General features: G+C 32.5%; 1 protein-coding gene across 1 annotated transcript; it reads left to right on the forward strand.

The window, feature by feature from the left end:
- Positions 1-1,777: 1,777 nt before the first annotated feature.
- On the forward strand, positions 1,778-3,937 carry LOC131612574 (V-type proton ATPase subunit G1-like). The gene is made up of 4 exons (XM_058884342.1): positions 1,778-1,898; positions 2,780-2,868; positions 3,251-3,351; positions 3,452-3,937. Exons 2-4 carry the CDS (start codon positions 2,781-2,783, stop codon positions 3,593-3,595), a joined length of 333 nt encoding a protein of 110 aa, XP_058740325.1. The 5' UTR covers positions 1,778-1,898; position 2,780; the 3' UTR covers positions 3,596-3,937.
- Positions 3,938-15,380: the final 11,443 nt, after the last annotated feature.

The following is a 15,380-nucleotide window of genomic DNA, read 5'->3' on the forward strand; positions in this document are numbered from 1 at the left end:
TTCTCTTGTGATATTGTAATTGATATAAAGGTTGAATGATTAACCTGAGTAAAAGCTTGTATTTTCTTGTAATTTTGTCACAAATATTATTGGAAGACGAACATTTTTTAATGGGTAACAATTGAAGAGACACTAACATGTAAAACCTTAACAATATCCATAATAAGTATCAACACTATTATGTTCGTCATAATATTGAAGAACATATGAACAATAGTGATAAAGTTGATAACACAATTCATCACCTCATTAGCGACATGCAAAGGAAAAATCTTGCTAACAACAAACAAAAAGCTCAAAATATTAGACAACTATTGTAACAACAAGGAAAAGGGAAACAACACTAGTAAAAGTCACGATAGTAGTACCTCTAAGGAGAACATCATTGAAGACGACGAGAAGAAAGATAACAAATGGAAAGAAAAATGAATCACATTGAAGGATTTGGAAAATGGGAGCTATTTTTCAAAGTAATGAAGGTAAATTAGCATTATCTAAATGAAGACGAGCAGGTTACCCAAATCCTATTACAACTGAAGTTCAAGCTATAATTCAAGCTTTAGATTGCGATTGACATGAAGATGATGCATATTCTATTAGAACATATTGTAAGCAGCTTGTGGATTTTATTGTTGAAGAATAACATCACTAGGGATAAAAGTCACCTTGGTTCGTTGATAGGAATATTAGGGTTAGCTTATGGATCTCAAAAGGATTGAATCTAACATATTCGAAAACTTTACCTCATATCCAACAATTATTCTCACACCCCTACATTTTACTAATTATTCCAATTATACCCTTTTTATCTATTATTTTTATTTTTTGAAATTAGAAAAATTGATATCCTTACACCGGTGTACCACATAATGTCACTTAAAGAATTCTGGTACGTAGTTTCTGTTCACCAGATAACCTGCAATCAAGTATTCTGGTAGATTATATGTTCACCAAATAACTTACATAAAATTTATCTGGTATTATAATTTTTTACCAATTTTTTGTTTACCGGATAACTTGTTATAAGTTTTATGATATTTTAATTTTTTTACAAAATTTTTGTCCACCGAATAACTTGTTAAAAGTTTTTGATAGTTTTTTCATTGAAAAAATAAACACCGGTTTAAAAACAGTTGCCAAAAGTGAACAGACAACGGTTGCCAAAGCGTAATGGCACCGCAAGAAAATCAACAAAAACAATTTCCTTTTCTTTTAGGCCACAATATTTCTTTTTTTTAGGTCATGGTTTTTCGCTGTTGCATAAACTCATGTTTATTGTAATCATCCGATTACATATCTATATGTTATTCCAAATATAATATGGATAGGATGAGGTTAGGTAAAATTTTCCACATATTAGTAGAGTTATTTTTTTATATAAACAATTTATTCCTAATAAATATACTCACAAAATTCAAACATTCACCACTAAATCCCACACACATTCATAACAAATAAGTAAATTCTTTGATATTCATGAATATCTTTAGTGTAATTTGTATTAAAATTTTAATTTATTTTAAAAATAAAAAAATAAAAAATGACGTGAATCATAGTGTTTAATTGATTAAAAATACCGATACCAAATTAAACTCGAGGGTAGCAGAGTGTTCACCTAAAAAAAACTAACAGTTCATAATTAAGCCCATTTAACTTCTCATAACAAAAATAAGTTTTCGACTATAAACCAAAAATGCTCAATTCTTTTAATAAATTATTTTATATAAAAAAACAATACAGTATTAATCACAAAAATACTTTTTTTAATAAAATAAAAGTAAAAACAGGGGAGTGTATATCAAAATTATACAAATTATTTTTATTCTAAAAAGCAAATCTTGGGGTTCTCTCTCTCGCGCACTCTTTCTCTGGTTTCGTCTGAATTCAACACTCGATAGGTATGCCTCTCTCTCGTTCATTTCTTCAGATCTGCAATTTCAATAACAATGCAACCGTTTTCGAATTCGATTCGCGTTTTATATTACCTCATCTTTGCATTCCATTCGGTTTCTCCTCTACGTTTATTGCATAATTGATGATCGAATTTTCATCCGCATCTGTTCCATTGTATGTTGATCTGTTTGAATTTCTGAAATCAAATATGAGTAATTGACCTATTCAAAGGACTAATGTGATTGAAGATTATCGATTTCGTAGATGATTTTGAAATTAAGTTAATTTCAAAACCTAATTATTTATGCGAACTGTTTCTTGATTAAATTGGTGATTTCATTGGAATATTATTGAAATTTGATCACTCCACTAAAGGAGCACAGAAGGAAATGGATAGATACCTATGAGCGCCGACACCTCTGAAAAAATGTGTTTGTGTTAGTGTTGTGTCCGAAACCGATACCAACTTTTGTGATTATGTTTAACTTATTATTTTTTTTTAAAATTATTGCCGATGTCGATGTGTCAATGTTGTGATTTAGGTGTTTGTGCTTCATAGATAAATACACCTGTGGATTATTTGACTCGAATGTGTTGTTGCATTATTGCAAATTCCAGACCGTGCTTTCCTGCAAAATTTGTGTTATGATTTAGGTGTCTCTTCTTCTTTTTGGAGAGGAAAATTTCTCAATGGATTATTTGTCTGGTTTTTTGACTCTATTGTATTGGTATCCGTATTCCTATCTTGTTATATCCAATTGAACACCATGGTGGTTTGTATGCAAAAGATTTCATCTCTGGTGCTGACGGTGAAGAAGATTTATGTTTACTTTCTGGTAGCTCTACTTTTTCTACTGTTATTAATTACAAGTTTATTTTATCACAGAATGGCATCCAACAGTCGTCAAGGAGGAATTCAACAGTTGTTGGCTGCTGAACATGAGGCACAGGCAATTGTGAATGCTGCGAAAAACGGTATTGTAGCCAGTCTTCATTTATTATTTTGACATGTTGTTTGCCACGACATGATGTCATCTCATTCTTGGTCCATTTATGTGTTTTAACGGAAAATCTTAACATGCCGTTTTATGTAAAGTGAATTTCCTTCTCTTTATCCTTCTTGAGTCGGTTTTTCATTTTCATAGGGAAAACTGAGTTATTGGTTTTATGATGAGTATGGAATTTCTTGTGTCCTCGTATATGTCACAGAACAAATTATGAGATATTGCTATGATAGACCAGTTTCCCTTCGCCCCTTCTTTTTTGTTTTACTTTTTTTTATTTTATTGTAATGATATCGATTTTGTTTAGTCTCTCTATTTGTACACTAATCAGTATTCGGCATCTCTACTATTAGAAAAATATGCTAGGTTGAAACAAGCCAAAGAAGAGGCTGAAAGGGAGATTGCTGAACAGCGAACTCTTTTGGAAAACCAGTTTCAACAGAAATTATCAGCGGTATGTTGATGATTGACTTCAGTAATTAGTCGAAAAGGTTTCTGTTAGACTTCCTTTCTATCTCATTATAAGTTTGTGTGCATTCTTTTAATGAATACAGAGCAGCGGAGATTCTGGTGCTAATGTCAAGAGACTTGAGCAAGAGACTGATACAAAAATCCATGAGCTGAAGACTGAGGCTGCTAGAATTTCAGGAGATGTTGTTTCCATGCTTCTCAAGTATGTTACAACTGTGAAGAACTAGAGTCCTTGATGATATATTGGTGCTCCAAGCTCTCAAATTATGCTGAATATTGTCTTGTGTTTTTGGTGACTCTAGAGCCTGGTACAGATGAGTTTCTTGTTTAGGTTATAATGCTTAGTATTTTGCTTCCATATATTCAACATTACTTCAAACTTCGTTAAAATAAAATGTTTAGCATTGATAGACATGCCATATGTATCACCGTTTCAACAGAGGTATGCGAGGATCGTTATGTCAGTGCGTATTGAGTAATGCAGGAATGAATGGTTTATTCGTTTATAATAAACGCTATTGTAGGAATGAATGATTTATTATTTTCCTACCAAATCTTGGTTTTTCGAAGGTGTTCTGTTTCTTTATTTTTTTATAGGTAGATGAAGTAGTAATAACCAGTTGAGAGACAAGGTGTTCTGTTTCTAGATGTTAACGTGAGCAAGAGATTGAAGCTTTGTTTTGAAAATGATGAGATGCAATGAAAAGTGTATATTGAATGAGTTTGATTAACGTAACCAAGACTATTGCTTTTTTTTTTTTTTTTGTAGAGGCATAAGTAGTTTTTTTGTAGCAGCTGCATATAATATAGACAGCTTTAAAAAACAACTACTCCCTTTGGCCATTATTATAAGCAAATATTTTCTTTTTAAGTTCATTGAATAATGAATGTATCTGGTCTTTTATGTAGACCAGATACATTCATTACTCAATGAATCTAAAAAGAAAATATTTGCTTATAATTCAGGCCGGAGAGAGTATGTGTAAAATTCTAGACTAGCGCCCCAGCTTCACTGCATACCCAAACACAAAAGAACCTTACAAATACCTTCAGCTAATAAACACAGAAGAAAACAGTTGCTTGGAGCTGCTTGACTGCACAGGTAACAAAATTGCGTGCATCTATAATGCCGAGACATACCGTGAGGTTCAAGAACCACTGAGATATGTTATAGACAACATATATTAGCGTCTTTTACCATCTTTTCTAAACCAATATCCTTCATGTGGAAAATCTTTTCATTTCTATTCTTCCATATGAAACAAACACATCCGAAATGAATAACAACAACCTTCTTTGACATTCTTTGACATTGTTGTGCCGCTAACTAGCAAGCCTTCAAACTGTCGGTGCTCCATCCCTTTCCTCTGCAATATTGTGGAAATTTTGAGCAAATGACAGTTGGATAGCCAAACACTTGTAAAGACTGAACACTCGAAAAACAAATGAAATATTAACTCTCCACTCACACGCTCACTCGTAAAACAAATGAGATATTGACTCTCCATTCACACTCTCTGACACAAAGAAGATTTTCTTAACCAATCACTCCTCTTCTAACAAGGTTATTTTCAGTTTGAATTCTATTCTCAAATATTATTAATACCAAGTAAAAGACTTTTGAAGGAAGCACCATATTTTGCGCCTTTGACCAAACTGACTTAGTACAGCTTAGAATATTCATCGTTAGCCATTTATAAGACTCCTTTACTGAATGTGATTCACATCTATCCAAGTCCATTTGACAAATATCCTCCCACCACCACATTGAACTTCCTCTAACCCGAATTAAGGACATATTGATCATCCCACATTTATTTAATAGCACCTTATTTCACAATCCCCTCATTTATGATTTAATTTTCCACTCTCATTTTCTTAAAAGCGTAACTTTAAAAACCCTCGTGTTTATAACTCTCAAATCCCATCTTCTATTGTCTTACACCATATCATGAATAAAATTAGAATGCATATTTATTATACCACTCTAAGAGAATATTTGTCTTGCATAGTCATGTACATATACAAGAGTATCTTGACTATCAATACGTTACTAAATCATAACGGTAATTTCTCAATTAATGAGATTGATTTTCTAAATAAATACAAATGAATATGTGCTAAATATAAAAGATATTAACATATTCTAATACACTCTCGTAGTCGAAACTAGAGGTTATTGAATGTTGAGACTAAGTCGAACATTATCAAAGAGTTATCTTGGAAGAACCTTGGTGAAAATGTCGACTATTTAGTATGGTGAAGGAACGTGTACACACAAACTTGGCCACTCGTAACTTTCTCACACACAAAGTGAATATCTATCTCAATGTGCGTAGTGTGTTGATGTTGAACGTGATTGTCAGAGATATACATGGAGCTTACGTTATAACAATATACTAATATGGCCAACATGACTCAAATACTACATTAGTGACTACACGGTATTCAACTTCATCATAGGAACGAGACAATGTTGGTTGTCGTTTGGCATATCAAGATATGAGGTTGTCCTCAAGATATACACAATACTCAGATGTGGACCTTTTGGTGTTTGGACATCCACCTCAGTCTGCATCAATATGTGACGAGCTTATTAGTGGAGGAAGGATATAAATGTAGAAAAAAATCAAGAGTAACCTGAATAATTCAAACGCTACGCTTCAAGAAAGACATATTTTGTATTTTCGGATCATGCATAAACAAACACATTTGTTGGACGATATAATTAATACCTACCTTGTAAATTCAAGTATTAAAGTGCCTTAGAAAGACTATGATACTCACTAGGATCATCATATGGATTTCAGGAGATCTACTTTGGTTGGCTTATGTGTTCACCAGTGTAACCGATGAATTGCGAGAAGACATACCCATGCGCTTATTAATTTCCTCAGCATATTTATTTTGAAATAGAAAAATTATCATGTGCATCTAGTAGCAAAAATATCGAGAAAGTAAATAAGAGGACCTAAATCCTTCATAAAAAATTCACAGCCAAGTTTAAGTCCATAGAGTTACTTCTTGAGAAAGCATACATAATAAGGATATTAAGATTGTTGAATCATGGTGGCTTATGCATGTAGACAGTTTCATTAAGATTACCATGCAAAAGTGTATTCTTTAAATCTAATTGATGAAGACGTCGTGATTTTTATAAAGTAAAACTGGGTATTTTCCTAATAGTGGCTACTGTGACTACGGGACTGAATGTCTTACCATAATCAATGCCATTTTTAACCAACATCATCACATACAAACTGAGCTTGGTACCTCTTAATGGACCCATCAAATTTATTTTTATGCTTGAAAATATACAAACTTATAATAATATTAGCATTAGGAGGAAGAACATTAAATTCCACCTCTTATTTTTAATAAGACCATACCTTTAGTCTTTTATGACCATTTTCTATTTATGATCATGTAATGTATAAATGAGATTGATAAGCAATGAAGAAATGAAGAAATAGAGTATTTAGATTAGGTATGAAGATTAAAAAGTTTGCTAAGGCTTAAAAATTTCATGTTGTCCTCGGGTGGTCATATGAGGGGAGAGAGGTGGGTGATGCAGTGAAATGATTGGGTCGACAATCAGTGGTGAGGCCAACTGTGAGGACGAGATAGGATTTTTTGTATGTGATGGAATTTGTTGGGAGGTAGGTGTTGTAGTGGTGGTATTTGAAGATGAGCAAGTTATGGTCAGGGTAGTATGTTAAGTGAGGGAGGGTTGGTTTGTCGTAGTAGTGTTTTGATTAGAATAGGTTGGATACGAGTTAAGAAATGGTGTGTCATTTGTATCAAAAAGTTCATGATTAGAGGTTAGAGGAGCATTGAAGATAGAAAACAAAAACACATTTTTATCAAAGGTGACATGCCTAAAAATAATTATCGTACGACTCGACAACTCATTACACTTTTTTTAACAAAACAACTCATTACATTTATAACCTCTATAATTTTAAGGATAACAAAAAAATACACATGGTGTTAAGCGGAATTGTACTTTATTTTTAGAGGTAGATGGAATGATAGGGTTACAAACACAGCTAAATACTTTGAGGTGAGAGTATCACGAGTCTTTTTGGTGAAGAATTTTAGTGGGAATATGTAGGGATGGCTTTTTTCCAGGGAGAATGTTAAGGAGGTAAGTGAACATCTATATTGCATAATGCTAAATATGAGGCGTGAGAAAGGCATGAGCTAAAAGGGTGTGAATGATATTATTGATGCTGCAAATTTTCCATCTTCTTTTCCATTTTGAGGAGAGGTTTACGGATAAGAAAATAAAATGATCATTGATAAGTGCAAATTGTATCTCTTTTTGTGTATAAGTTTTGTTGCACTTATCTATTCTTTTTGATATTATCGTTTGAATAAACGTCGATTTGTGTGTAAATACGTTTACTTTACGGATAATTGAATTTTTGTGTAATTGTGTACCGTTTGATAGTTTTAATGTCTTTTTGTATGTATTATTGCATATTTGGAGTCTCGAGTAATAAAGTGTCGAAGACACGGCTCCATATGCGCATTTTGAAGAAATAATGAGCCAAAGTTCTGTCAAACTCACTAAGCGCAAATTCTAGCGCGCTATGGCCCTTTTTGTGTTCCTCTGGCAGTAACGTTTGCTTCGCAAGCTCGCTTAGCCAGCTTTTTCTCGCTTAGCCAGAAATAGCTCGCTTAGCCAAATCAATTTTTGTCGTTTAGTGTAAAATATCTGTAAATAGTGTACGGATTAGTGGAAGCTTGCTTAGCGAGATCTCTGTGGCTTAGCAAGGTATGCGAGTTCAGAATTGTATATATGTTGTAAAATCATATTTTTGTTAAGTTTTATCATATTTTCTTTGACAAGTTGAGCTATGATCCATTCTTGATGGTTTAGAGGCTTAGGAAACACCATTGGGTTCTATATCATGTGGATTGGCCATGGATTTGTCTCGATTGCCTTAATACGGTGAGAGTTTCCGGTTCATCTCCTTTCTTCCCCATGTTTCATTCCAATGGTGGGTTTTGTATGTATATTTCTACTCTTATTGTATGTACATTTGTTGATCTTGGGATCTTTTTTATATATTTGCTTTACAAATCATCATTGTTGTTGTTCTTGATCTTTTTTCCTAAATGCTCTGGATTTGTGTTGTTTTAGAAATAGACATCATAGATCTTGATTAGGAATGATAGTTGTTAGTTTCTAGATTTCATAAATGGATTTAGGGCTAATAACCGTAATGGGTATTGAATTTAATGCCTATGTGTTGTTTGTATCGGTTGAGACATCGCTGATGTGAATAACACGGTTGAGCTTTCGTTGGTGTTTCAGACATGGACACGATAATTCCCGAATAAATACTTCCAAAACTTTTTTTGCTTGCCGCTTTACCGCTTCAACAATCATTCCTGCTAGTTCACAAAATTTATTAAAGTATGCATCGTCACACTCTTTTTTACTATCACATTAAAAACATTTGAGTTCTCTTTCAATTTCCGTTTTAATATGGTACAAAATTGAAGAGAAATGGAATGTACTTGAGATTTATTTGCAATTGAAAAAGTCCATGAAAAAATTGTGAAATTATCAATGGATATGTCATAATAGCAATGTCCACGTGAACTTAGAATATGTGAAGTCTAAATATCACAATGCACAATATCAAAGCAACAGAGTATAGGAAAAAGATTCATATAATGATAATTTTATTTGCTTTCTAAGAGGGGCAAAAATGATAAAAAAAACTTCCAGAACTTATTACAGAAAATGATTTTTTTTTTGGTGAAGAGAACTTAAAACAGGAGTGTCTTGATGTCCTATGTGGTTGTTCCATAATTATTTCGATAAAGTAACAAAGGTGGATGGTGGGGAGTTGGAAATAGTTAGTATTTTGTAATTAGATAGAGGTCACACGATATATCACATCTTTTAAAAATAATCTGTCTAAAAATCCTTTACAGAAAAACTAAAAGGATTAATTACAACAAAAATATCATTTTTAATGGTAGATTTTTTTACATAAACAATATTTTTAATTAACTTTTATGCAAGTAAGATATTGTTTAAGGTTAGGTAATGATAAGGATTAGGTACTAATTCATTTCCACAAATAATTATTGGAATATTATGACCACTAAGAATAGTAATATTATTGGTCATATTGAAATAAGATGTGAGAATACCACTATTGTTAAGGCTTAGACCCAAGAATTCCAAGCTATGAATGAGAAGGAGGTTGATTATGCTAATTTTAGTGTTATTGGGTACATACACAGTGGCATATCATATTTCAACTCTTGGTGGAAATCCCCGTTGAGGTTGTTGTGACAAAATGTCGGCCAACGACCTTTACGACTTCCACCTCAATCCCTACCAGGACCATCATAGCTATTTCCTCTACCACGGTTGAAGGGTGAATTATTAAGCCCACCGTAACTATCATGACATTTGTATCCCTATGATTTTGATGATGAGAAGAATTGTCTGCATAGTTTTCATATTACAATACGGTGGTTGCTTCCTTTTTTGCCATTGTTGTTTCCTCTAAAACGATCATTGAGCAAGCTTTGTAGAAAGGTGGGAGTGTATTCCCGTGTAGAATTTGTGATCCGATGATCACATGAGCATCTTTAAATTCTGTGATGGCTAGGATACAGTCGAGGGAAGTACTTCATTTGACAGTGACAGACTCTTGTGGGGAATTTTGGTCTAAATGCATAAGGACTAACGAGAGGTCTTCATATTTTTTCAGGACCAGCATGCCTGGCACAAGAAGTTATACTCTCTTCACAATGGGCGAGTCATAAATAGGCCACTAACATTTCCGAAACATATTTTAAGGGAGCTGTTGAAAGAGGATGAGGAAGATGACCAGGAGCACCATTCTGAAAGGAATGATTAATATAAAGAACATCTGGAAAAGAAGAAGGGTAAGAAGAAGATATATTGACTCAGCTAGAGGCAAGCTCTTATGTGTCGGTGGGGGGCATACCTAAAAAGACAAGAAGAAGTTCAAAAAGATCAAGAAGCCAACAGAAAACCCATAAAAAGCCAATAAGTGAAGAATTAAGCCCAGAGAAAGAGTTTGATATCAAGCAACCAACAAAAAAGAATTAGATGATGAATATGATAGGAAATTTAATGACATAATCAACAAAGTGACCTAGCATAATGAGGAGCTGAAGAAAAATGAACTTGCTGAATAAGAAAGTGTAGAGAAGGATGACCAAATTGATGTTGTAGAACAAAAAGAGGAAGAAGAACAATTTGTGGAGGAAAAGCAAGTTGAAGAAGAGGACCGAGAAAAAGAAGATGAAGAGGATACTAAAATTGAAAAAGAGAAAGTCATTGCTGAGGACTCAGGTGAGTCTAAAACTGAGTCTGAAACTAAGTTTAAATAGGTTGGTAATGTTGAGGGTGAGGATCCAAAAGAACCTCTGCAGGTCATTGTGAGGTTTCCAGTCCAATAAGCACACAAAATTGTGTAAAAAGATGAAGTAAGCCAAAGAGCACTTCAAATAAGTTTGTGCGCCAGAAACTGGAGGAATAACTGATGTATTCAGCACTAGTAACAGGTTGGACTCACTGCAAGTGAGATCCCGTTAAGTGAAATGTGAAGCATCTAGCAAGAGTTATCAATAATAATAAAAATGCATGTGGAAGCCTCATGTTCAAAATAAGCTAAAAGTCAAGAGAAAAATAGTCAATTCCCCTTTCTAAAACTGAGAAATGAATTCTTGGACCATAGGATAAAATATTCAAACTAGGATTTAGGTTCACTATCTTAACGGAAGAGTTCTGGTATGGCCGACAACATCAGGAAACACACACACGCTCTAACAAAACTAAATTGCAAAGAGACTGAGTTGTACCAATTTTTGGATGAAGTCCGCTTAGATGAATCCCGAGTTAAATAAGAAATGAGCTACTAGAAAAAGGGAAAGAGGGATGTAAAAAGTTTATTGCCTGATATTTCCTGCCGCATCACTTGAGGAAAGGTAATGATTCAAATTTGGGGGTGTGATAACTCACCATTTGTGAGTTATTATATAACTGAATAGTTGAATTTATCTTACTATTTTAATTATTGAATAGCTTATTTTATTGCATTTTACTGTTTTTAAGTAGTTTATAAAGAGTACAAGAGGCGCTCTCTTTTGTTAGTTTTTAAATATTTTGTTGAATGTGTAGAATTATCTTATGATGAGGCCTAGCACGACAGTTCTGGTTCAGCACTCTAACCCCAATTGAAAGAGAAGAGCTAGAAGCAATGGAAGTCACAAGGAGTATAGATTCATAGTGTAGGGATTACGGGGGAATAATTTGGAGATTGGAGGGCGTTTAAATTAAATATGAAAAGAGATAAGATAAAGGCCCTAGAGGATAAATTCTACAATATAGTACACATACTATAGCGCTTATAAAGAACAAATGAAAAACTCCTCCGACTAAATGCCTATATCACTACCTTGCCACATGACACATGTCTCCCACAAGCTTTTGGTGCCTGATTCTGTATTGGTACAAAATGGAAGAATTTTAGGGAATTATGTTGATTGTTTTAGGCCACGATTCACGAAATCACACAAATCCCATGATCTGATACAACACAAAAACCCTAGTTGAATGTTACTATAAAATGATCTCTTGGAGGAAATAAAAGAGTTCAGCATTTTAGAGAAAGAATCTCTTAGAGAAAATCAGTGAAGAGAGTGACTTAAATAGAGTGAAAATATTCTTCTCCTCGTCCGCTCAAGTGTATGCTACCAGCAGTTGGCGTGACAGAGGTCGTCTCTTGGTGATTAACGATTGCAAGAAGACAAAGAAGTTACTCTTAAACTTTCATTTCTTTTTTATTATGTCCTTAAGAATGTTTAGCTTAGTACCAATGTTGATGCATGTATTAAGCTCATAATGAGCTAAACCCTTTTATGTTGAGATATGAGAAGTTAAAATGAATTAGTTGTTTATCTTAAATGATTTGTTGTTAGTGCTTTGTTTTATCATGTATTAAACTGTTATAAATTTGTTTCTTTGAGTGATTGACTTAGGAAGAGATACAAGCTTGTTGTTGTAAGAGATTCAACAACAAGTGGATTTTATGATAACAGTGATTGAAAATAGTAGGATAGAGATACTCACTAAATTAACTACTTTAGAGATAAAGGGCTATAATAATAGAGTATATTCAAAATAAAACCAAACATGCATTAAAGTTACAAGTGAGGCTTAGAGATTTGCCCCCTTGCTTTACTATATATGTTTATGATGATGTAGAGATACACCACAAGATCACTTTCTGACCTCTTCTGGCATGACATAACACATAAAGTACACTTAAACGACAATTCATATTAACATATCATTGTCCAACATGATCTCCATTATTGAACTCTTTTACCCTATTTAAATTGTTCTTCGCATTGTTTGTTGCCAAATTGAATTTGTGACAACCTTAAACTATTTTTAATATTGCTTATGCTCATTTATAAAAGATAACTTTACAAAATCAACCTAAGTTATTTTCCACTATGGGTTCGACATTTTTATTATTCTATTGTTATTTTAAACATACATGTATACTAGCATGTGACATCACATGTTTTCAAGCAACACACGCGCATTTCTAAAAGCCTATATCGAATGATTTGTCCACCTGCTCAACATTCTTCATACAACACAAATACATTTATGCTCGCTCTATACTATTTGAGGGCTCTATCACCTTACCGCTATCATCTAAATCACCAATGATTGCAAGTGAAATAGAAAATGAGTGATGAGAAGTAAAAGTCTATATCTGCAAAAAAAAAAAAAGGAATAAAGGTTGGGCTTGGAGAGTTTCAAAGATGAGTTCGCTCTGAGCTTGATGAAAGGATTTAAGTGTAAGTTTGAAGAAGGATGGATATGAAACGTAAGGGAGTGGAGGTTGAACTCCTCTTTATAGATCTAAAAAACTAGGCCTAGTAGGTAATGAACAATTTCTTGAGGCAAATCCATCATTATCTACATTTAAAATTGTACATATATTTGTTTGTGATGCTTCAAGAACTCGTCTGAAGCTCTGCATGAGGGACTCGCTCCAAGGTTGACATTTAAAAGGCTCTTTAGTCCAAATATGAAGACTTGAATGGATCAAATTAATTTATTTCGTCCTTTCTAACTAGTGAGATATGATTGAATTCTTATTATCTTATATGTCAAAAATATATATTTCCCAAAAATATTTACAATACCATTAATAAATTAATATTTAATATTTTTTAACATTAATTTTATAATTTTAGTTTAAAATCATCATTCTTTAGCATTATTCATCCACATACAGTCAAAATGGCATACTCTGAGCCAAAATGATAACAAAACCTCCCAACAACTTAGATTTTGTATATCTAAATTAATAAGCAAAGATAATTCTAAACTAAAAAGAATTAAATAGAAGGAAAAATATTAAATTTCAAAATTATTAAATTTCAAAATAAAAGGATCAAATAACGAAATAACAAAAAGCTATAAATGTATATAGGGGTATAATCGAATCTGTTTACATCGGTTTTTAGTAAAAAAAAAAAGGTCTCAATCGATGATATATCCATCGGTTTGGTTTGATTTGGTTCTTAACATTTTTAAAAAATAGAACCAAATCAAACTAACTGGTTTGATTTGGTTCAGTTGATCGGTTTACAATATTTTTTTCAAACATTATATTATTCACTATCGTATTTTTCGGTGTATTTTATGTTACTTCTTATTTTTTAAAATTGCATTTAACGTAATTTATTTCATGCTTTATTTTTTCAAACAAATTACGAATTGCTTTTAATTTATACGAAACATTAACATGATTTTCATTGCATTATAAAATAAATCACTTTCAAATTCAAAAGTTAACACTTGGCATCAAAATGTTGGAAAGAGATTTGAAAGCTTAATAAATAGAACCAAAATCAATTAACATGTTTCACACCTCAAACACATATCAAAATTATTTTGTAACAAGACTAGAAGGAATTTTGTTGAAGAAGAAATAAAAAAGATAAAAAAAAAGAAAATTAATGAAGAGAACTTGAACACGAAGAAGACGACCGTAATATATCAGAATGACGGTAGTGAGATCAACAATGGTGACAGGCAGTGAGAGCTGCAGTTCCAAAAAAGCAATTTTTTTGTGACTTATGGTTTTTACTTTCTATGTTTTAGAGTTTGGTTCTAGATGTGTGCTTTACTTAAGAAACAAAGTGTAAACAAAGATGTAAAATGGTTGGACCGATATAAAATTTGGACTTGATGATGAGTGGAATAAAATATTTAGAGCGTAATTATTTCTATTGGTTCGGTTTATCGGTTAGGCGGTTCCTAAAAACTAAAATCGGGAACCAAACCAAATCATGTCGGTTTTTATCGGTTTGTTTGGTTTTATAACTGAACGAAAAACAATCGATTTTATTTCTATTTAATTTAGATTGAATTGTCGATTTAATTAAATTTTTCTGATCCGCTTACTTCCGATAAATGTATGGACTATTCAAATTGCCTATCTTAAGATATTTTGATGTATTTGTCCATCTTAAAATCCACATGCTTTTCTTTCTCATGGGAGTTTAATGACATGAGATTGTCCCGTTTCATGATTTATAAATCATTTTAATCTATTTCACTTTCTTCACTCTCTTTCTAACCAATATCAACTACTACCACCATTCTTTTAAATGAATAAATAAGTAAATCGTTTTAATTCAAACTCGCCTTTTTCATCATTTTCTCTATCAACCATCACTCTAGTTGATTTTTTTTTTTCAAGCTCAAACTTTTACTTTATAAGTATGTTTGGTTTCACTTGAGGCACACAAAATTGATCTTAAATATATAGAATTTATTTAAATATAAAATAATTTATCTCCAATTCTCCTTTTATTAGGAATTTAATATTTATGCCTTGACACACTTTTTATTAGGAATTTAATAGTTATATACTGAAGTACATCATAAAACAACATAAAATAGTTTTACACTATCAATCA

Source organism: Vicia villosa, linkage group LG6 (assembly GCF_029867415.1).
Source record: "Vicia villosa cultivar HV-30 ecotype Madison, WI linkage group LG6, Vvil1.0, whole genome shotgun sequence".
NCBI lineage: Eukaryota > Viridiplantae > Streptophyta > Magnoliopsida > Fabales > Fabaceae > Vicia > Vicia villosa.

Coding starts and splice junctions, on each gene's coding strand:
- LOC131612574 (XM_058884342.1), top strand. CDS start 2,781: ATGGCATCCAACAGTCGTCAAGGAGGAATTCAACAGTTGTTGGCTGCT. Junction 2,869..3,250: donor TGTGAATGCTGCGAAAAACG/GTATTGTAGCCA, acceptor CTCTACTATTAG/AAAAATATGCTAGGTTGAAA. Junction 3,352..3,451: donor TTCAACAGAAATTATCAGCG/GTATGTTGATGA, acceptor TAATGAATACAG/AGCAGCGGAGATTCTGGTGC.